Source organism: Heptranchias perlo, chromosome 5 (assembly GCF_035084215.1).
Source record: "Heptranchias perlo isolate sHepPer1 chromosome 5, sHepPer1.hap1, whole genome shotgun sequence".
Lineage (NCBI taxonomy): Eukaryota > Metazoa > Chordata > Chondrichthyes > Hexanchiformes > Hexanchidae > Heptranchias > Heptranchias perlo.
In genome coordinates, this window is record NC_090329.1 from 36,743,691 (window position 1) to 36,767,553 (window position 23,863).

A 23,863-nucleotide genomic window follows, 5' to 3' on the forward strand; every position below is an offset into this window, starting at 1 on the left:
GACCGAGTGTGGCACCAAGGAGCCCTCGTAAAATTGAAGTCAACGGGAATCAAGGGAAATCTCTCCAGTGACTGGAGTCACACCTAGCACAAAGGAAGATGGTAGTCGTTATTGGAGGCCAATCATCTCAGCCCCAGGACACTGCTGCAGGAGTTCCTCAAGGCAGTGTCCTAGGCCCAACCATCTTCAGCTGCTTCATCAATGACCGTCCCTCTGTCATAAGGTCAAAAACGGGGAAGTTCGCTGATGATTGCACAGTGTTCAGTTCCATTCACAACCCCACATATAACGAAGCAGTCCGTGCCTGCATGCAGCAAGACCTGAACAACATCCAGGCTTGGGCTGATAAGTGGCAGGTAACATTTGTGCCAGTCAAGTGCTAGGCGATGACCATCTCCAATAAGAGAGAGTCTAACCACCTCCCCTTGACATTCAACGGCATTACCATCACCGAATCCCCCACCATCAACATCCTGGGGGTCACCATTGACCAGAAACTTAACTGGACCAGCCACATAAATACTGTGACCTGCTCTTGTAGCCAGAGACTGGGTATTCTGCGGCGAGTGACTCACCTCCTAACTCCCCGAAGCCTTTCCACCATCTACAAGGCACAAGTCAGGAGTGTGATGGAATATTCTTCACTTGCCTGGATGAGTGCAGCTCCAACGACACTCAAGAAGCTCAACACCATCCAGGACAAAGCAGCCCGCTTGATTGGCACCCCATCCACCACCCTGAACATTCACTCCCTTCACCGCCGGTGCACCGTGGGTGCAGTGTGTACCATCCACAGGACGCACTGCAGCATCTCGCCAAGGCTTCTTCGACAGCACCTCCCAAACCTGCGACCTCTACCACCTAGAAGGACAAGGGCAGCAGGCACATGGGAACACCATCACCTGCACGTTCCCCTCCAAGTCACACACCATCCCGACTTGGAAATATATCGCCATTCCTTCATCGTCGCTGGGTCAAAATCCTGGAACTCCCTTCCTAACAGCACTGTGGGAGAACCTTCACCACACGGACTGCAGCGGTTCAAGGCGGCAGCTCACCGCCACCTTCTCGAGGGCAATTAGGGATGGGCAGTAAATGCCGGCCTCGCCAGCAACGCCCACATCTCATGAACGAATTTTTTTTTTAAACTGTTGAATTATCACAAAACTTTGAATAAAGGTCTGGACCCCACCAATCTGCTGATCTAAGTTTGTTCCGGGCCTGCGAGAGAGCGTGCACCAAGATTCTCTGCTGATGTGCTGGAGGCCTTGGTGCAAGAGGAGGGGCATCTTACATCCGCGGGGGGGAGGGGACAAGAGGCCCTCCAGATATATGCTCCAGAGGCAGTTGGAGACAAAGTCAATGCCAGGCGCATAGCACCAACAGGGATGCAGTGCAGGAAGAATACTTTGACACTAGGTATTCTGCGGCGAGTGACTCCCCGAAGCCTTTCCACCATCTACAATGCACAAATCAGGAGTGTGATGGAATACTCTCCACTTGCCTGGATGAGTGCAGCTCCAACAACACTCAAGAAGCTCGACACCATCCAGGATAAAGCTTTGAGTGGTCAAGGTGAGTGAGGTCAACTGTCAAGTGGCATTTCCTACCAACTGCACCACTTGCCGCATCCACTGCTCCACACACTACACCCCCCATCACCCACATACCACCAAACTCTTTCCATCAGTACTCAACTCTTCCAATCTGACGCTCCCTCTCACCCTCACACATTACCACTATTGCAAGTCGCACACTCACAACTCACAGGTCACACACACTGGCAGCTATTCAACCATGACAGGCATATCACCCAAACATCTTGCAGGACGTTCACTGACTCACGTCCCACTTTTTTGCAAGAGAAGGCGGCGCATAACAGGAGGCAACAAGTGGCAGTGGCTCCATGGAACATGAACAGCATTCGTGTCTCACTAACCCCACCCCTGCCACTCCATCAGTGCTCTTGCTGTTGCCTCTCAGCTAGCCACCCAATCCCTGCAGAGTATTGAAATTTTATTATAGGAACAGGAGTAGGCCATTTAGCCCCTCAAGCCTGTTCCGCCATTCAGTGAAATCATGGTGGACCTGTGACCTAACTCCATCTACCAGCCTTAGCCCCATATCCCTTAATACCTTGGTTAATAAAAATCTGTCAATTTCAGATTTAAAATTAACAATTGAGCTAGCATCAACTGCAGTTTGCGGAACAGCGTTCCAAACTTCTACCACCTTTGTGTGTGTGTGTGTGGGGAAGTGTTTCCTAACTTCACTCCTGCAGGTCCTGGCTCTAATTTTTAGGCTATGTCCCTTAGTCCTAGTATTCAAGTATAGGAGACCTCCAAAAACAGATACAAATGCATAATCAGCCAGAAGTAATAATCCAGCAAGTAATCTGTAACTTCTGCATGATGCCTTTAAATAGCGCCAGTGCGGTGGGGGGGGGGGTCCTCCATGCTGCTTAAATCCTGTTCAGCTGTGCGAGGTTAAGACAGTGCATTGGCTGGAGCATGGAGTTCCAAAATCGCACCTGTCCCTTTAAATCAGCGTTGCACACTGATCTACCACATATTCTCCCTACTCTACATGCTGCCGGTGTTCGTTATCTGCATGTGCGCAAACGCCTTTACCGATATGGCATCTGGCGCACTTCACGCTTGAAATGTATAGGTGCATTCCAAACACCATTATGGATCCTTAGGACTCCGTATGACGTCTAAATTGGGCCGTGTAGAGCCCCATTACTCCCAGCTTGGCAGATGTGTGAAAGGCGCTTAAGGGCAATGAATCTGACTGCTGGCCTGACTGATCACCTGATCAGAGCACACGCCAGCAGAAGTGGTGTCAAACGTAATATGGAGCTGTCCCCTCCCCCATACCTGCTGAGAATGCTTACAAGTTTAACTGGAGAAATACTCAAGACCTCCACACCCTACTCTCCCACTCCCCCAGATGAGAGTACATACCAGCATAATTAAATAGAAAGGCACTTAACAGTTAACAACCCCAACTCCTCCCAGCTGAGGGTGCTCACCAACACAATTAAATAAATTGGTACCTTGCTGTCTTCCTCCCTGTCCCACCCACATACCACTACCACTGAATGTGCCCCCCAATCCCTGTTGAGTGGTTTGCAGACTAAACCCCCTGATCTCCTTCCCTCATCCCCCCTCTTCCCCCCCCCCCCCCCCACAACCCAGCTGACAAAATTTGCCCACAAATTCCCTCATCCTCACTGAGATGGATTGCTGATCCTGACTCTCTACCCTCTCCCCCACCCCCCACCCCCCCATCACTGATAGGGTTTACTTGCCTCCTCACCAAGAATTAACAGCGCTGACTATTATCCCTCCTGATCTTTTTTAACACCTAAATCTCACTTTTTCCCCACCCTGCCCCATGGTATAGCTTGCTGACACCCGCCCTCCCTGCTGAGACTGCTTCCTCCCCTGCACCTCAGCCTGAGAGCATCTTACTGAGTTTCTTCCCACTGGGACTGATTTCTGTCCTTGCTGCCCAGCCCCTCCCCATGTTAAGATTCTTCTTCTGCTCCTGCTCTTCTCATTTATGAACTATAGTGTGCCTTTTTATAAACCCAATATCTGGTAAAGTAACGAGCTCAGGGGTCAACCAGAAACCTTTGTTGATATTTTTGGCTTACTGGATATGTCACAAGCCCTCTTGTGATCTCCTATATACTACCGAACAAGACTCACTTATTCTGGACCTGAGAGAGCAGCCTTTTTAAAAAAAAACCTTTCTGTGGTTCTTAATCCATGCCCACATATTTGCGATATAAATATTGCAGGGGATTTATTCTTTGTAATTGTGATTTATAAAAATTAAAGCCTAGACCCTTTATGGAGTTGCTGCCTTGATAGTCTCTATAAAGAACCGGGGAAATAGAAGGACACTCTGTGATGTACCCTTTGAAATTAAAAATGTATGGTTCATAAACCAAATAAAGCTGTCAATCATTCATATACTTAGACATGAGTATTTTTGCAGTTTGTAGGGGCTATCCCCTGGAGCGACAGTAGTGTCCATCTAATAAGTGTCAGATTAAAATCTATTTGTCATCTGAATGCAAATTCCTTTTGTCATAACGGAACATTTGCAGATCAGAGCAAACCCTCGTGCCAAATAGTTCTCAATTGAAGTTTATCTGTTCTTAACAAGTTTTGCAAACAAAATGTATTTATATGGGACAAATGTTCTGTCTAATTGAACATAGATGATCTCAACTGCATTGACAGCTGAACAATGGCTGTAGCAATGACACATTTACAGTACCTGCCAGTTTTCTATAAGTATATATTTAAAGTATGCAGACTTGCTTATGAGAATTGTGGCCGAACCTCCTTACGCATCACAGCTAGTAGCGGCTACATTGGAAAAGTATATCAGTGTACAGGGTTGGCTTAGTTTCAGATGGTTTTGGATTGAAACCTCACCTTTGTAGAAGCCAACTTTTTTTTGAAGGTGAGAGTATTTGGCTTAATCTTGCCTCAACAAACTTATACTTAAGTTTGTTTTTCCTATTCCTCCTGTAGTTACAGCCCCTCAGAGGCATCATTCATAGGCATGGAGTCAGCTCAATGCTGGATGTGGAGTTTTGGATGATGACAGAGGACAGGGCTAAATGTCATCAGCGTCCATTTGGAAGACGACTCCATGCGTATGGATGACATTGCCATGGGTCAGCAAGTAGATAAAGAATAGGAATAACAAATTTAAATATAGGTTTGCAACAGTCAAATACCTGAGCAAGATTAAGCCGACCAACAGTCCGTACAAACTAAGGTGAGAGGTATTGCGAACCTGAACAAGACGCAAGTTAAGGAGATGCATATGAGGCCTTTTCAGGCCTTTATATGGGCATGGTTGGTTGGGAGCAGAATGGCTTGTTATGAAGTTTATACCAGGAAAGGTTTTGGCTTGATAAGGTTTTGAACCATTATTTGACGAGGGATTACGTATTTGGGTTATCCCAGTGGTCATCGTGCCCACGGAGCGATAACATTCGAGGATAATAGGCAAGCAACAATATAGTGTGAAGAAAGGGCACATGTCGCTGGGCCAGTGCTTGACACAGGAAACCACGCCTGCCCTCCTCTTTCCCCCCACCCCCATCCCAGTATGTAAACTGCGTAGGGATGTTGGACAAGAAAGCCCTACAGACCTAACAACACCAGGGAGACCTTATCCTTTCTCATAAACAATAATTCACAAAGGAACAAAGTATACTAATACAAGAAAGTAATACATAATTGTCTTTGAGCCATCTTCCAAATTGCTCTCTTTCTGCTGCGTAACTGACTCCAGTTACACCACCCATACTGCGGCTGAGATTGGCTAACTCAGCACAGACCAGAGATTGAATGTGGTCTGTATGGCTCAGCTATTTGCTGGATAATATAGCTAAGCCTCCAGAGGGAGGAGGAAACCTTCCTGATTTAATGTTAACGAACAGAAAATTATCAGGAAATTAATTTCTTTTTAAACTCATGGCAAAAAAGGATGCTGTATATGCATAGATGATGGGTAAGGGCAGAATTGGATTTGACCATGATGTTCTCTGTGATTAAATTTGCTGCACCACTGAGGCTCTCGCATGCTAAAATGATCATTTGAACAAGGTACCAGAGCATGATCACAAGTAAGGATATATATATACAAATGCAAAGTACAGTCAGCTGGAAACAGGAGTATTTCAAAAGGCAAAATCAAGTACAGGATATTACTTGCCTTGTGTCAGGTTTTTTTTTAAAAGATTAACATTTAAAATTAACACTAACTTCTTTTAAGATCTGGTTATTGTTTCATATTTCTTGGTAGACCAGTTTTGTGTAAGTTAGGTATTTGATAATAGAACAATTACAAGCTCTGTCAGGTCCACAGACTCATTTGAATCTATTGTTCGTTAGGTTGAGCTCTGCAATGATCCAAATCCAACAGCGTACGTTTGGTTGCTGTGCCAAGCTCTGCCAAATCCAGAGTTGTTCCCAGTCTACTATTTAGTAGCGATGAGGTCAGAAATGGTTTCAAAATCTGAAATATTCTTATTCAGCTCAATTTAAATTCTCCGATTTTTATTTTCACCCAGTTTGGATCATTTTGGATTTGAGTACTATCTCAATTCGGTGGATCTGGGAATATACGATGAACCCAAACTGTTAATGAATCCGAACCATCCCAAAGGCTCAGATGTAATATTTCTGGGGGTAGATTTAACCTAATCCGCTTGGCACAAATTGACTGGATTGGATTGACTGCTCGTTTTACACCCCGCCCGATTTTATTTGCTATGGGATTGGGCAGCCGATCCAATCCCATCAGTTTCTCGCTGAATGGACCAGGTTAAAGTTACCCCCTCAGTGTCTGAGTCATACAGACCAAGAAGGTCCCAGGTTCCATTGGTAATCTGTGTTGTTAACTGGTCTCAGTAAGAGTGTTACAATTGGCTGCAGGGCCCTGGGTTAAGGAAGAGGAAAATCAGCCAGGGTTCTGAGTCGAGAGGTACTGGAGATTCTCAGTTCCTGCTTGTTGATGACCAACTTCCAATGGAAGTAAGTGTGTGTGTGTGTGTGTGTAGGTTGGAATCAGGCCCAGGGTTGAACTACACTGAGGAAGTGAATACCTTCAGGAGAGATGGGTATTAATTGTATCAATATGATTTATATCAATTAGTGTTAATTGTACTCAGGTGATGCATATCAATTGGGGACTCTCGTATCCATTTGTATGAGAGCTTCTCGAGTGTGTGGAGGGGGTAATGTGGATCTCTGTGACCAAAGGCTTGGAAGCAACTGAAGATCAAGCTCTAGTATTCTAAACGTCATCACCCGGCTATCCAATTTGTTACAATGGGGAGGAAATTTGGAGTGGGGAAAAATGAAATCTATATCTTGGATTTCTGAATAATGGAAATTGCATTTCAACCAACTGTACTAAGCCTATTTAGTATGATTGTGTTTGATATTTGTTTGGTTCATTTATAATAAGAAATATAATTATTTATTAAATTGATAGCTATACAGTTGTCCTTTTTGTCATTCTTGATTATAAACCATGAAGTTCTATGAATTCTGTCTACTAATAATTCAGTTGAGTTTTTTCACTGAAAAAAGTAGAATTTGGTAATTCAAATTCAGCAATGGAAAAAACTCTGCAAAGTGGGAAACTAGTGCTTAAAAATATTGAATTATTGAATAGATTGTAAATAGGTAGCATCTCCTTTTGTTTGCTATTTACCATAGTCTGTAATGTTTACAGAAATTAATTTTCTTGGTACTTTTAAAGCATGTTCATTCTGCACAAAAACATTTGGCAATCATAATGATTAAGCCACTGTATATATGAGTAATAGCAGCTCAGACTTTGGAGGAACGGAGACTCTCCAGAACATTTTGACTTAGATAAACCACAATGTGATCATTGTAGTGTGACCTTGAAAGGCTTCAAAACTGCTTTTTACAACGCTCTACGTGTCAATTTCCGGTCAGTTTTATGATACGTTTAAGATCAGCCACCAATGACCTCTTTGTTCTCAGGCTTGTTTGGAACTCAGCCCATCAGTAAGTAGATTACTGCAGCTAAATTCGTATAAATGGTAAAAAGAATTTCTATATGAGTAAAAATTATTCACTTAACGATTTAATGGACTTTAAAATGGTCTAGGGAAGGGCATTCAGCAACTTCCTTCTTCAGTAATCAGTAATTTGGAGAAGCAAGCAGTTGGCTGAGGCTGTAATGGTCGTTAATTGCAAGTGCTGTTGGAAAGGAATGTAGATAATAGACTCGTTTACCTCCGAGAGGTCAGGATGTTAATATACAGAGCTTAATACTTTTTTAAAAAAAGGTTTGTTAAAATGTGTTGTATTAGTATTTCCAAGATAAACTTAAATATTTTGTGGCATTTTAATTGGACATGGTTTTTACTGTGCAGCAATTGATTTGTCTTCTGATTTCCCATTTGCTGAAGTAAAAAGACTTGACTGCTATAAATAATAGAGTACTTTTACTGGAAATTGACTAATTCGAAGTGATACTGTGAACGATAAAAGATGGAAGAGACAGAGGTGTAGCTCGTGAGATCAGCAGATTTTAATGGGTTGCTAATAATGCATTTTTATTTTGTTTCCTAATCAATTTGAATTTTTGCCTCTGAATAATCATGTAAAGAACAGATTTTTGTAAATATGGCTGTTTAGCAGTGAAAAGGAGTACAGTAAGTAAAAAGAACACAAACATTGTGTTGAATTTTTTTGCACAAGGGGAGGATGTTGTTGCTATGGAATGTAATACCTAGTACTGATGGGTCAGGTATAGTGCAGTTAGCTGCACTTTTCTTTTGAAACGTCAATGATGCATTTTCATTTCACTTGATTGGAGTACAATCCCATAAACACTTACTTTGTCTCAGTCATACGCCAGGGGTTTCTTCAGACCTGTTCCCACTCTGCTGTCATAACTTCGGCAAGGGTTTGACAGAAACCCCATTTACATGCTAAACAGGACTTCCGCTGAAGTTTCGCTAACTCACCAGCAGTGGAAATACTTTTTCCCAATTTCACTTTCTCAAAACTCATAACTTTGAACACATTTTGTTTCCTCCACCTTATCTGGGATAGTGTGGCTAATTGTAATACCCCTCCTCTCATTGCCATCCCTTCTGAGATAAGTGAGTTTTGCATAGACTAGCAATTGAACCTGGGACCTTCCGTGGAAGGGAGTCAAGAAATGTCTGTTTGTAATCTTCCATACAGGGATGTTGCTTGCCTAACTACACTATGAAATTCTAGCACACCAACAAATTGGTTGAAATAACCAATTTCTTTTTGGCAATGGGAATATTTAGCTCTAAATAAGCAGGTAAAACAATGCTTGCAGGGGTTGATAGGTGTAGTATGCAAACTACCAAAGAATAAATTTAGCATTTATCTGGCACAATTGAACTGTAAATGCTTTCAAATGAGGCAATGGCTGTCAGTTTGATGGATGATCATCAGACTGTCAATATCTCATCAATTACTTAGCTTTAGTCTTGTTAGTGTTGTGCTTTTCTTTCATAATTGACAATAGCTTTCCACTACCAAAGGATTAAATTGTTACAGTTGCAGATAATTCTTTTTTCCTCTTTTCTTCCAGATTCAGCTTAGAATGACGATGGCACGATATAGGCCTACTTGGGACCTGGCACTGGATCCCCTCGTGTCTTGTAAACTGTGTCTTGGGGAATATCCTTTAGAGCAAATGACTACATTATCGCAGTGCCAGTGCATATTCTGTACCCTGGTTGGTATGATTATTTTGCTGTGTAACTGGTTGTTGGACCTTTTTAAACAATTTTACAAAGCTTGCGATGCCCCAATATATTACAGATTTGATATTGAGATTGCCCTGTGTATCATGTCAAATCAATCAAGTTTGATTTAAAAACACTACATCAAGCCATATCCTTCATTGCTGATATTTGCAGACTCTGCATGTCTTCCTGTCCATTAAAAAAACACAAAACATGGGAACTGCTTTGGACCCAAAAAATGGGAAGATTAGCTTAAAATTTTAATTTTCCATTTTGATAATTCAGTAGTTATTTTGTTTCAGATTCCCTCCAAAGAGATACCCACCTGTCTCTTTGTCTGTTTTGTATTCACCGAGAATTGCTTTTCATTTCACCAATGTAAAAGTTTTTTGTAGTCCTGGACCTTACGCGATATAATGGATCCACATGCCAGGATAGTTTTATTTTTGAAATGTACAGTTGCTCACATTTTTACTATTAATAATGCATCAACTTACATCATCTAATTCAAAATGTAAACTCATTTTCTCTTTGTATGGATTTTTCTTTCAAAACCAACCAGCTACTCCAGGTGAAATTCAAGACTACTGTCTTCCCATTTCATGTGATTTCGGTAACTGAATACATTTTTTTTAAACTGACTTTCACAAAATCTTGCTTATTAATATATCTGATCATTGTATGGCTCACTTTTGAAAACTGCTTAAACTTAAAATGATGGCTTCCGGCATCCTGTGTTTTCAGTGTGATTTACACTGAAAATCATTCTCTGGCCTTTTGTAATTTTATACATTTCATTCAGAACAGCTCTTTTGAGATTGAAGGTTGCCACCTCTTCCATTCCTGATTTTAGGTGTCACCTCAGCAACGGGAAGAGTTTTGACAGATCGCTGCGATTGCTCTACTAGCTTTTTGTAACTGCTGTGGTGGTAAAATGTTTTCAGTGCTGGTTTTCATTCTATTTTTAAAAAAAACAATTGCTCCGTTAGTTTGTAAGACACACACAGAGTAGAGATCCTGGCCTGTAACTGGAAAGCTCCCTGACATCTTTACCTGACTTTTTTTTCTTTTTTAAAAAAAAGCAGTAAGTTTGGCACAGTGCCATTTTTTGGAAAGCAGTCTACTTCTGTTCGTTCAAAGTTGTTTTTGTTTGGAAAAAAATTAATTATTTAATAGCTCAAGATAAGCAATTTTAATAAGTAACACAGGAAGTGTTTTTGCACGATTTCAATTTTATCTTAATGCAACTTTGAATTAATAAGTATACTGTACAGGATCTTTCAAAACATTGTTTTAAGGAATCTAGAAGAATTCAGGATGGATGTTATTGGGTCCGGCAACCTTACCAAACTTTAGACGGTCAAGTGAGGATTCAAATTCTGATTGAGTAATGGGGTGTGCTGATCAGTTAAATCAAGCCCAGTTTGAAAAATTTGCAGAATGCCTTCTTGATTAACCTCTCTGATGATCTTTCTGATCCAATGTAGGTCCATTTGGAGGAGTCTTGCTGCTATTGTATCTGCTTTCATGAGACAGAGTTTAACAATGTGATTTCTCAGCAAGTTTTGGGAAACCTGTGTACCTTTCTACTGGGATTATAAACAGTTACAGAGGGCGAGAAATTCGATAGGGCACATTTTCAAGCACGAATAGCGCGATCCGCTATTACCCCGTACCGGATAGCCCCAACGCAGGCAGCACGTGAATTTAGAGCTGCCTACTACTTACCATGATATCTCTGAGCAGCCGGCGCTACCCATGCTGCTGAGAGGCTGCACACAGAATGAGGAAGCCGGAAATGGGGCGTGCTCAGCGCACGTCATCAGCAGCCTGCAGGTGCACATTTTAAATGGGACATGCACAGTTCACTAGGAGGAGGGAAAGATGGCCGCAAGAATGGCAGGATCGGCGTGAGAGAGGGCCCCACGCTTCTCGGATGATGCAGTGGAGGCCCTGGTGGAAGTTTGATGGGCCAGACTACAGAAGACGGCTGATGAGTGTACACCACCAAATGCTCGGGGCACTGGAAAGCTTGCCAGAAATCCTGCGCACGATGACCAGGGGCATGGAGGAGTCCAGCTCCAACTTGGCACAGGGCTTTGTGCAGAGCTTGGAACCCATCGTTTGCAACATGAACAGGTGGTCACCTCCATCAGCGCACCTGTGGAACCCACCATGAGGCAGCGTCTGATGGCAAATGTCACGGCTTCCATTGCAGCACAAACTGATGTCATCAAAGGTCTGCAAGATACGGTTGCAGCTCAGACTGCTGCTATGGAAGCTCAGACTGCTGCTATCGTGGCTCTGGGGAAGACTGTTGAACGGGGCTTCCAGGACATCACAGTACTCCAGCAATCCGTTCTCCAGCTGATCACCAGGATTCCTGAGGTGCAGCCCCAGGAGAGTGGCAGTGGCGCCATGGCAGTCGAACCTTCTGTCCTCTCTCAGGATGACAGCATTCCTGCTCCCACTCCAGTGCCCCTGTTGTTGCCTATCAGCCAGCCAGGCCAGACTGCTGCAGCCCACGCTGAGATGGTGCAGTCTGAAGCCGGGCCCTCCCGGCCCAGAGCTGCTCATGGTCATCCTCCAAGGCCATCTGCAAGCTCCTCCAATGAAGGCCAACAGCTTCCCCCCCACCCATGCTCCAAGCACTATGATAGGTAAAGGCACACTAACAACAGGCACTAAGGGAATGCACAAAAGAGAATAGTTCTGTTTCCATAATTTCATTTATTCATTGATAAATGTGACTTTGAATTTGCATTTGGTGGTGATTTTTATTTGTGCAATGAGCTGAGGGGGAAACCAATGTGCAATCAGATGGAGGGTGATTTGATTGTCTTGTGGGAGCGGAAAGTTAGGGAGTGTAGGACTGTTGGGGGATGTAGTTGACATCATTGATAGAGGGCACGGATCAGGCGAGCACGCAGAGCCCTTGCAGACAAGGCGTGTGGTCCCTGCTGCACCCTTGCGACTTCCTCCACTTCCTCTTCTGGCTCTACACCCCCCCCCCCTTCCTCCTTCCTCCTTCGGCTCAGGGCCTTCTCTGATCATTGGTGGCAAAGGCTGGTCCCTCGTGATGGAGAGGTTGTGCAGCATGCAGCAGACCACCACAAATCTGCCCCTGCTCAACGGAGTGCTGCAGGGCTCCTCCAGACCGGTGTTCCAGGCAGCGGAAGCGTTTGAGGAGGCCTATGGTGTGCTCCATGTTGCGTGTGGCAGAATGGCTCTTATTATAGGCTTGCTGTGCACGCTTGCGTGGGTTCCTGACTGGAGTCATGAGCCATAGCGTGAGGGGATAGCCCTTGTCACCCAGTTGCCGGCCTTTGATTTGCCGAGGCGGGTGAAAGATAGCTGGCACGTTGGACTGCCGCGTGACGAAGGCGTCGTGACTGCTCCCAGGGTAGCGGGCATCGACCTCCATGATTCGATGCATGTGGTCACAAACCAGCCGCACGTTGAAGGAGCGAAAGCCCTTTCGGTTGACGAAGACGGCCGAGTTGATATGCGGGGCATGCAGGGCAATGTGCATGCGGTCAATGGCACCCTGCACCATGGGGAAGCCAGCAATGCGAACAAACCCCCGTGCTCACTCGTTCTGCTTGTCTCTGTCAAGAGGGAAAGTGATGAACCTGTTCTTCATCTTGTACAGTGCATCTGTGACCTCCCTTATGCACCAGTGCACTGCATACTGCGAGATGTTGCACATGTCCCCAGCAGAGGCCTGAAATGATCCTGAGCTGTAGAAATTCAGCACCACGGTGACCTTCACAGCTGCAGGCAACGCTGCCTTGCCCTGCTCTGAGGCTGCAGTTGTGGCCGCACCAGTTGACAGATCTTGGTCACTGCTTCCTTGGTGAACCTCAGGCATCAGATGCAATCCTCCTTGGTCATGTTGAGGTAAGAGAGTTGGTCCCAGAAGGCCCTCATTGGATACGGCCTCCTGCTCAGTGCCCTGAGCCTCCTCGTCCTCCCTCTTCTCGCAGCTTGACCCACTGTGCGTGGCCTTTCTGCATACTCCCAGTCGTGCTCAATGCCCAGCGGGAGCCCTAGCAGACCATCCATGGTTACCAGGAATGTTGTTCAACCACGGTTGTAACTTTCCGAACCGTAAGGCAGTACCTGCCAAACCACTCTCAAATGTACTCTAGGAACTCTCAGTAAGTATAGGGAACTTCAAAAAACACTTCCTATTCCACCAGCAGCCAGAAGCAATAATCCAGCAACTAACCTGTAAATCCTGCATGATCCCTTTAACTAGCGCGAGCGGGGTGTCCTAAGACACATTCAGGTGTGCGTGGTTAAAACTGTGTTGAGTTGAGCGTTAAGGGTCCAAAATGGTGTCTTTCACTTTGAATCAGTGTTGCACACTAATTGCACACATTTTCACCTTACTTTACATGCTTCCGGCGTTCAATATTTGCGCATGCGCTAACTCCTATACTAAGATGGCGTCCGCCGCACGTCACGTTGGAAATGTGCTTGCGCAGCCAAGACTCCATCTTGGATGTTCAAGAGGCCGCGTAGCGTTGAAGCAACGGGCTCGACACGGCCCAATTTAGTACCCATACAGTCCTCAGCACAGTAACGGGCCATTTGGCCCAATTGATCTATGCTGGCATTTATGCTCCGAACGAGCCTCCTCCCATCCCTCTTCATCTAACCCTGTCAGCATATCTATCTATTCCTTTCTCCCTCATGTGCTTATATAGCTTCCCCTTAAATGCATCTATGCTATTCGCCTCAACTACTTCTTGTGGTTGCGCATTCCACATCCTAACCACTTTCTGGGTAAAGAAGTTTCTCCTGAATTCTCTATTGAATTTATTATTGACTATTTTATATTTATGGCTCCTAGTTCTGGTCTCCCCCACAAGTGAAAACATTTTCTCTACGTCTATCCTATCAAACCCTTTCATAATCTTAAAGATCTCTATTAGGTCACCCCTCAGTCTTCTCTTTTCTAGAGAAAAGTCCCAGTCTTTCCTGATAAGTATATCCTCTCAGTTCTGGTATCATCCTTGTGAACCTTCTTCGCACCTTTTCTAGTGCCTTGATATCCTTTTTATAATATGGAGACCAGAACTGTGCACAGTACTCCAAGTGGGCTAACCAAGGTTCTATACAAGTTTCACATAACTTGTCTGCTTTTCAATTCTATCCCTCTAGAAATGAACCGTAGTGCTGGGTTTGCTTTTTTATGGCCTTTTTAACCTGGGTCGCGACTTTGTAATTTGTGTATCTGTACCCATAGACCCCTTTGCTCCTCTACCCCATTTAGACTCTTATTATCCAAGCAGTATGGGGCCTCCTTATTCTTCCTACTAAAATGCACCACCTCACACTTATCTGTATTGAAATTCATTTGCCAATTACGCTTCCATTCTGCAAGTTTATTAATGTCATCTTGTATTTTGTCACAGTCCTCCTCAGTGTTAACTATAACCCCCAATTTGGTGTCTGCAAATTTTGAAATTGTACTTCCGATTCCCGAGCCCAAATCATTTATTTAAATCAACAACTGTGGTTCCAGCACCGATCCCTGAGGAACACCACTTCCCATCTTTTGCCAGTCTGAGTAGCTATCCTTAACCCCTACTCTCCTCTTTCTTTTTTGTTTTGTAGCCAGCTTGATATCCATTCTGCTACTTGTCCCCTAACTCCACATGCTCTGACCTTAGTCATGAGACCACGAGATGGTACCTTATCTAAGGCATTTTGAAAAATGAAATATATTTCAACTACATGAATAACAGCAGTTATTTCTATGAGATTGCGCCAGCCTGTTTTTCTTTATCTATTCAGCAAAAAGAACATCTGCCTACTGTTCATGGATCTTGGGTGATATCGTATCTCTGAATTCTGTATTGAGGTCTCTGTCTGTGCTGACCATTGTAAACAATTTTACAACACCAAGTTATAGTCCAACAATTTGATTTTAAAATTCACAAGCTTTCGGAGGCTTCCTCCTTCCTCAGGTGAATGTCAAGAAATCCTCGAACCTCTCGCATTTATAAATCACAGAACAATACCTGGTGATTACAGATAGTCTTTTCGACTGCCCGTTGCCAAGGCAACCAAAGTGTTCAGACAGATAGGTGTTACCTACAGGGCCACCGAATTTTCCAAACGGCCAGAACAACAAAAAAAACAGAGAGAGAGAGAGAGGCAGAAACATCCGGAAGGAAAAGACAGCAATTGACCCGTTATATTAAAAACAGTTAACTTTTGTTCGCTGGTGGGGTTACGTGTAGCGTGACATGAACCCATGATCCCGGTTGAGGCCGTCCTCATGGGTGCGGAACTTGGCTATCAATTTCGGCTCGACAATTTTGCGTTGTCATGTGTCTCGAAGGCCGCCTCGGAGTACGCTTACCCGAAGGTCGGTGGCTGAATGTCCTTGACTACTGAAGTGTTCCCCGACTGGGAGGGAACCCTCCTGTCTGGCGATTGTTGCGCGGTGTCCATCCGTTGTCGCAGCATCTACTTGGTCTCGCCAATGTACCATGCTTTGGGGCATCCTTTCCTGCAACGTATGAGGTAGACAACGTTGGCCGAGTCACAGGAGTATGAACCATGCATCTGGTGGGTGGTGTCCTCTCATGTGATGGTGGTATCCGTGTCGATGATCTGGCATGTCTTGCAGAGGTTACCGTGGCAGGGTTGTGTGGTGTCGTGGACGCTGTTCTCCTGAAAGCTGGGTAATTTGCTGCGAACGATGGTCTGTTTGAGGTTGGGTGGCTGTTTAAAGGCGAGTAGTGGAGGTGTGGGGATGGCCATAGCGAGGTGTTCGTCGTCATTGATGACATGTTGAAGGCTGCGGAGAACATGGCGTAGTTTCTCCGCTCCGGGGAAGTACTGGACGAGGAAGGGTACTCTGTTGGTTGCGTCCCGTGTTAGTCTTCTGAGGAGGTCTATGCGATTTTTCGCTGTGGCCCGTCGGAACTGTCGATCGATGAGTCAAGCGTCATATCCCGTTCTTACTAGGGCGTCTTTCAGCGTCTGTAGGTGTCCATCGCATTCCTCCTCGTCTGAGCAGACCCTGTGTATTCGCAGGGCCTGTCCATAGGGGATGGCCTCTTTGACGTGGTTAGGGTAGAAGCTGGAAAAGTGGAGCATCGTGAGGTTGTCCGTGGGCTTGCGGTAGAGTGAGGTGCTGAGGTGCCCGTCTTTGATGGAGATTCGTGTGTCCAAGAAAGAAACTGATTCTGAGGAGTAGTCCATGGTGAGCTTGATGGTGGGATGGAACTTGTTAATGTTATCGTGTAGTCTCTTTAGTGATTCCTTGCCGTGGGTCCATAGAAAGAAAATGTTGTCTATGTATCTGGTGTATAGCTTTGGTTGGAGGTCCTGTGCAGTGAAGAAGTCCTGCTCGAACTTGTGCATGAAAATGTTGGCGTATTGGGGTGCGAATTTGGTCCCCATGACTGTGCCATGTGTTTGGGTAAAGAACTGGTTATCGAAGGTGAAGACATTGTGATCCAGGATAAAGCGGATGAGTTGTAGGATGGCGTCTGGAGATTGGCTGTTGTTGGTGTTGAGTATTGATGCTGTCGCAGTCGGGGAACACTTCAGCAGTCAAGGACATTCAGCCACCGACCTTCGGGTAAGCGTACTCCAAGGCAGCCTTTGAGACACACGACAACGCAAAATCGTCGAGCAGAAATTGATAGCCAAGTTCCGCACCCATGAGGACGGCCTCAACCGGGATCTTGGGTTCATGTCACGCTACACGTAACCCCACCAACGAACAAAAGTTAACTTTTTAATATAACTGGTCAATTGCTGTCTTTTCCTTCCGGATGTTTCTATGTTTCTGCCTCTTTTTTTTGTTGTTCTGGCCGTTTGTATATTCGGTGGCCCTGTAGGTAACACCTATCTGTCTGAACACTTTGGTTGCCTTGGCAACGGGCAGTTGAAAAGACTATCTGTAATCACCAGGTATTGTTGTGTGATTTTTTAATGCGAGAGGTTCGAGGATTTCTTGACATTTACCTGAGGAAGGAGGAAGCCTCCAAAAGCTTGTGAATTTTAAAATAAAATTGTTGGACTATAACTTGGTGTTGTAAAATTGTTTACAATTGTCAACCCCAGTCCATCACCGGCATCTCCACATCATGTGCTGACCATCACAGTTTTATGGGTTTGCAGTATTCTCTAGGAATCTCAAGTTGTGGATCTTGGGATGCTTTTACTGAAATCCTCCTAGGCATAATTAAAACTACAATTTTGGTCACCAAACAGGATGTGCATACATTGGAGAGGGAAGTGTGAAGGAGATGTGTAATGAGGAAAGATTAAGGAAGCTGTCTAGAGAGAAGGCGGCAATGGGAGGAAAATATCATCAAGATATTACTTCAAGCTAAGCCAGGCCAATATAAATTTAAATTGGTGAAAAATAAATTTAAAACAGATATTGGAAGAAAAAAATCTTCACTCAAAAGAGTGATAAACATTTGGAATAATCTATCAGATAATGTTAGAGTCCAAGACATTAGGATGTTCAAAATGCAATTGGATGCTAGGCTGGTGAGTTTGAGCATTGGAGGGATGAACTGCAATGGGCCAAAAACCTTATTCTCCTTTACTCTGATTACTTCCTTGTCTCAGTTTGTAATCAGAATTTCAGGTACTGCATGGTCTGTTAGATGTGAATAATCATTTGAGTGAGTTTTTCTAAAGCTCCAACAACGTTTCTGTTTGCATAGTGCTGGGTAAATTGTAAACCCAGTTGTTAGACAGAAATATGTAGAAAGTAAGGAAAAAATCTTAAATTATCATATGGATAAGCAAAAGAAATCCATCACAACAAAGGACACAGACCTGATCATTGATAGATGCCATGCAGTAAAATACTTAAACTATTTACTATCCAAATACAATGAAGTATTAATCTCCCAACTGAGAAAAAACAAATAGAGCATTTCATACTTGCATTTTGCCCAAACTATTGCAACTCCAGAAGAAGTCTTGGGACCAACCATTCCCCATTTTAAAATTCTGGATTGCTTCAAGGTGGGAAAATGAGAGGATTTAAATTCACCCGTAAAGTCAGGGCAACCTGACTAAATAAGGACAGTTGGCCTATATGGAATTGAAGGTTACAAATGGAGCTGAAATTCAATGTTAAAAATAAATTAATAAAAGGAATACTTTTCGTATTCTCGTTGCATCAACCATATTGGTTTTTAGTGCTCCTCCTCCTCAGTACTTATAAAATCATACTTAAAGGTATTTATTCTGTTGAATCATATTTTGTGTTATGATGCATCATGTCCTTTGAGCCAAACCAGTGCAACTCAAGTATTTAAATGCAACTGCAACAAAACTAAATTCAGTACTCTACATATTGATGTCTAACAGACATCATAAGAAAGTTATGACCCTTCTATAACAAAATTCCCATTCACAATGCACAAATACCCTCTTCACACCACAGGGTGGCCTCCAATAGCAGGAGTTCTTTGAGGCACCCCTGTAGTATAACAATTCAATGCTCATATCATTGATGGCATTGAAAGTTTCCTGAACTAGAGTTCTCACCTGATGCCATCAACATAAGCTATCATAGTCAGAAAATTCAAAAAATGCGTGTTGGTGGAATTTGCCATTTGGTTACCATTTTGGTCTGGTTGTGGGTTGGCTGACCTTCAACATACCCATGCAGGATAATGATGTGCGTTCGGTATTGCTGGCCTATACAGAACTTCCCCTGACTTCAGCAAATGACGTAAAAGCATTTTGATAAGTTTCTGACTATTGAGCAACTGCACAAGCAGTTTCCTGTTGCTAAACTGACCCTACAGGGCAGTTTTACCAACAGAAACTAATACACATTGGAAATAGTTCAGTGATAAACAATAACATTAGACTGTACATAAAATGACAGATAATGTAAAGTGTAAGCATAGGTTGAATAAGCTTGTCTCAATTGTCTTTGGATCCACTAACTGGGGCTGTACAGTCTCAATCATCTGAGTGCTGTAGCCTCAGATGTGTGATCTAAGGGATTACCTATTTATAAAGCTAGATTACCGAGTTGTAGCAGATGATCTAAATCTAATTTTTAACTGAAATTCACGAGGTCAATTGATCAAATAATTCATTTAAATCTATTTGAATCTGTTGTATTTCTGAATCGCGGCAATTATTTTCTTCTGATTTTTGTCCTGTCCCGAGAGCAGTGACTCATATTGGAGTCCAGTTCCACAGGTACTGTCAGCTCTCCAGTACGATACCCAAGTGGCTAATCTTCATATGTGAACTTAGACGGGTGAGTGTTAGCAGGCTAGTGGGCTAAGGGGCTCATCACAGCCGAGCCCAAGCAAGTGCATTTTATGCAGCAGCTGCTGGATAACAATCAGGAGTGGGATCCCTGGCCGTTTTCATCTTTTTTCTTTCCTATCTCCTATCCTCTCTCTGACAATAAGGCTAATGTTAGGAAGCCCATTATTACCCCTGATGAGGTCAGGTAACTCAGCAAACATCAGGTATTGTAGCTGAACCTTCCTTGTCTGTATGGCTCAGTAGTGGAGGGAGCTAAGCAGTACAGTTATTATTAAGATAAGATTTAACACCTCAACCACGTGTGCCAACACAATGGAGAACACAAATTTAAATGAATGAAGTAGTGGTGAGGCGAAGATGTCCCTTCCCTGAGTAAATTACTGTCAGCCCTAATAGAATGGATAGGTACATATCCCAGCCTTTCCGCTTCAACCCCTGCCTTAGTCTGTAAAATGCACCTCGAGTCTACAACCCTCATACTCTGATCCTGAATTCCTTTGGGAGAACCCTTTAATTTGCATCTTACTGTGAAACAGATGAACCTTCTGACTATTATTCTTCAGGATCCTGTCCACAAAAAAAAATTAAAATGTGACATTTCTTTGTAAATGGACAGGACATCCATTTGCTGTGAATTCCTCATTTTCATTTTGCTTTCTAGCCAAATAAAAATTGTTCTTGGGGGACTTGGTGATACTTAAACCTATTATTACTTTGTTACTTCAGAGTTCTTGTTTTTATAGAATCATAGAATGTTACAGCATAGAAGGAGGCCATTTGGCTCGGCCCGCCGTGCCTGGGCCGGCTCTTAGCAAGAGCTGTCCAATTTAGTCCCACACCCCAACTTTTTTCCCATAACCCTGCAAATTAGTCCTCTTGAAGTACATGTCCAATTGTCTTTTGAAAGTTCCGATGGAATCTGCTTCCACCACCCTTTCAGGTAGTGCGTTCCAGATCTTAACCCTCTGAAAAAATGTCTCCTCATTTCCCCTCGAGTTCTTTTGCCAATTATTTAAAATCTATGACCTCTGACTACCAATCCACTTGCCAGAGGAAACAGTTTTTCCCTGCTTGCTCCATCAAAACCCCTCATAACTTTGAATACAGTGAAACCTGCAAATTAGGCACACCTAAGGGACTTGCATCAGGTGTCCTTATCTTCAAAATGGTCATTGTATGTACAATAAACTGGATGAGCCAAATATCCTGGGATTGGCTGTATTTCCTGCAGCGTTCCTTTTTTTTCGTCCTCACCTGGGATCATGCCTAATTCTGGAGCCCTGCAAGCGAGATATGATTTCATTTCATTTTCAGTTCATTGAGTTTTCCAGTTCATTGCCAATCTGGGGTCCTTTTCCGTTGAGGGAGGAATGTCCTGATCCTGGGATCTGCCACGTTGGTAGCCTGCACAGGGGGAGGTGACTGCTGTAGGGCCGGAGTGCCTGGGAGATCCCAGCCAAATTGGGGGGATTAATGTCCAGGACCCCCTTCCTCTGTGTGCTGTAGCTGTTAATGTTTCAAGGGCTGAGGGATGGGTAGGGTTGCCAACTCTGGTTGGAGGCATTCCTGGAGATTTGATCACATGACATTGTGATCATGACATCTGACCATGTGATGTCTGATCACATGATCAAATATTTATCCCATTCCCTTTGAAATGAAGTTTGAGTCTCTACCTCAGTAGCCACATGTGGTGAAGGATCCCACAGTCAAATAGCCCTCTGTACAAGAACTTTTATCCTTCCTTCCCCTTTGTTTCTTCCAGTGAGAATCCTTGGTTTCCGTTCCCTAGATCCCCATTCAGCCACCAGTGCAAATAATCTTTCACTGTTTGCCCACAGTAAGATCCCCTAATTTCACTTATCCCTTTACTGGCTACTGCTCTCAGTGCTGCTCCCACTCACCACCTGCTGCAGCTCATGGCTCCATGGGAAATGCTGGGCCCCACGCTCACCCCATCCCACCCCCCCCCCCCATCCTCCATTCCCCTCCCCCACCCAGTCTTCCCCACATTCTCGAGCCCCCCCCCCCCCACCCTGATTTCAGTGTCCCCCTCCCTGCCCAAGCTGGTTGTGGCTCTCTGTGGGTGCCGGCTCTGAGTAGCAGCCAGTGACAAGCTCTGTGGAAAAGGCCGGGGATGATTCTGCTTAAAATTAATGCAGTTTAACCTCATTCTGACTCCCAACACCAGGCCAACAGTTAATAATTATTTACAGTCCCTCACATAAGTGATTGTTGTTCATCTGAGCGTATTGCAGCGGGAAATTTAAATGGTTGTTGGAGGCAGCGCTTGGGATAGGAACCGGTCATTCCGGGAGGGTTGGGAACCTTATGGCGCTGTTATCAGCTCATCAGTACCTGATGTACTGATGGAGTGAGATGTGATGTTGCTCGGTGCAGTTCCTGGCTTTTGTGGAATGGAGAGCTTTTTACCCAGCATCCATAGCAGCAGAGAAACCACTGTATCCCCGGTACACAGTCATGTAAGCATTCAATCCCAGAGATCGAGAGGCTTCTCTGACTATCTCCATTCCACAAAATTCATTTATTTTACCTACTGCCGCCTCTCACTTACGTATTTTAAGTTGTAAATGGACTTGGTGCATAGAAGGCTGTCCGTGGTTCGTAATTTGCAAGTGTCCATGGTTTCAAGATGCAGCTTTTATTAATTACAATGTAAGGACTGTCAATAAGTGTCTTGTTTTTTGCAGGTATTTGGGGGTATCAGTTTGTACAGGTTTTACTGTACCTCTCTTGGGTCTCCCCTTAACCTTCTCTGCTCTAAGGAGAACAATCCCAGCTCTCCAATCTCCCCACATAACTGAAGTCCCTCATCCCTGGTAAACCTCCTGTGTACCCTCTCCAAGGCCTTGACATCCTTTCTAAAGTGTGGTGCTCAGAATTGTACACAATACTCAAGCTGAAGCCTAACCAGTGATTTGTAAAGGTTCAGCATGGCTTCCTTCATTTTCTGCCAATTTCCTCCCCTTGCGGAGTTGTGATATCACTGGTGCCAGTTGCACTCCCGATACCTTGTCCGCGTGGTCATCCTCATGTGTGAGCGGGGCTTGCTTAATCGAGACTAGAAATGGGAATTCTGGCTGATTTCAGTTTCTCCCCCCCCACCCCCCTTCTCTTGGGGTGCTGAGGCCAATTGTAAAACATCTATTTCACCTCAGTTGAGAGAATAGGCAGGGACGTGGGATTGAATACGGGAACCTTACTTAGTCACTGATTGCCTTATCCAGCTGAACCTTCAGGGAATCTGGTCCATAGCTGTTAATGATCCGGTCTGTCTTCCTGTCATGTTCAGTTAATCACACTAGCCTTCCTTTCTGCCCTTTTTAATAAGTATAATCGCAGTAGTTAGCACCACAGTCCACTGACACTTTTGAATGCTGCCTAACAAACTTCTTCAATTCCAGCACCTAATTAAACATTTTCCCTTTATTCAGTTGAAAGTTTAATGGCCATTAGAAACCTTGTATGCTCCTCCAAGAAAATGTAATATTCAATTATTTGCTGACTACATCAAAGGCTGTATCAATCACAAAGGAAATCTAAAAGAGCTAAACCTCCTATGACAAAAACAGAGAATGGTAGCCTTCCGGATGTTTCTGCCTCTCTCTTTTTTTTCCTGTTTGTTTTTTTGTTGAATGTGTATTCGGGGGTTCTGCAGGTGACACCTCTCTGTCTGAACACGGTGATTGCCTTGGCAACGGGCAGTTGCAGGGGCATTCTGTAAACACCATGTATTGTTCTATATGTATAAATGCGTAGGCTTCAAGGAGCTCCTGAACATTTACCTGAGGAAGGAGGAAGCCTCCGAAAGCTTGTGAATTTAAAATAAAATTGCTGGACTATAACTTGGTGTTGTAAAATTGTTTACAAAAACAGAGAAAGTAGACTCTGTGTATTCTCAGTTATTTCTTGGAGACTGGCCTATCTGTTAAAGTGCTAGTCCACCAATTGGCATTATTTCAAGAAGCCCCTTGTCTGTGGGATAAAGTAGATCGGCTTCCTCAATGTGTACCCATAATTTTTCTCTATAATATAAACCACACTAGTTTATACTTTTCTTTTTATAGCCTTTCTCTTGAATCAGCTTTTGGTGAAATTGCTTCCATTAGCTTTTTTAGAGGCTTGCGAAATATGTTGTATCTCTGTATTTTCAAACACCAACTATCTTTATGAATAGCTGTAGATCTGAGAAATACAACAACCCAAAGGATTAGCTGCAGGGATTTTTTTGAGCCATCGGTTTTCAGC

General features: G+C 43.9%; 1 protein-coding gene across 1 annotated transcript in view; it reads left to right on the plus strand.

Moving 5' to 3' along the window:
• LOC137321355 (probable E3 ubiquitin-protein ligase RNF144A-A) overlaps positions 1 to 23,863 on the plus strand; it is an 86,536-nt gene that overhangs the window by 35,914 nt on the left and 26,759 nt on the right. The window contains exon 2 of the mRNA XM_067983741.1: positions 9,151 to 9,297. Coding sequence (XP_067839842.1) covers positions 9,163 to 9,297 — 135 coding nt within the window. The 5' untranslated portion in view covers positions 9,151 to 9,162. The remainder of the gene's footprint in view (positions 1 to 9,150; positions 9,298 to 23,863) is intronic.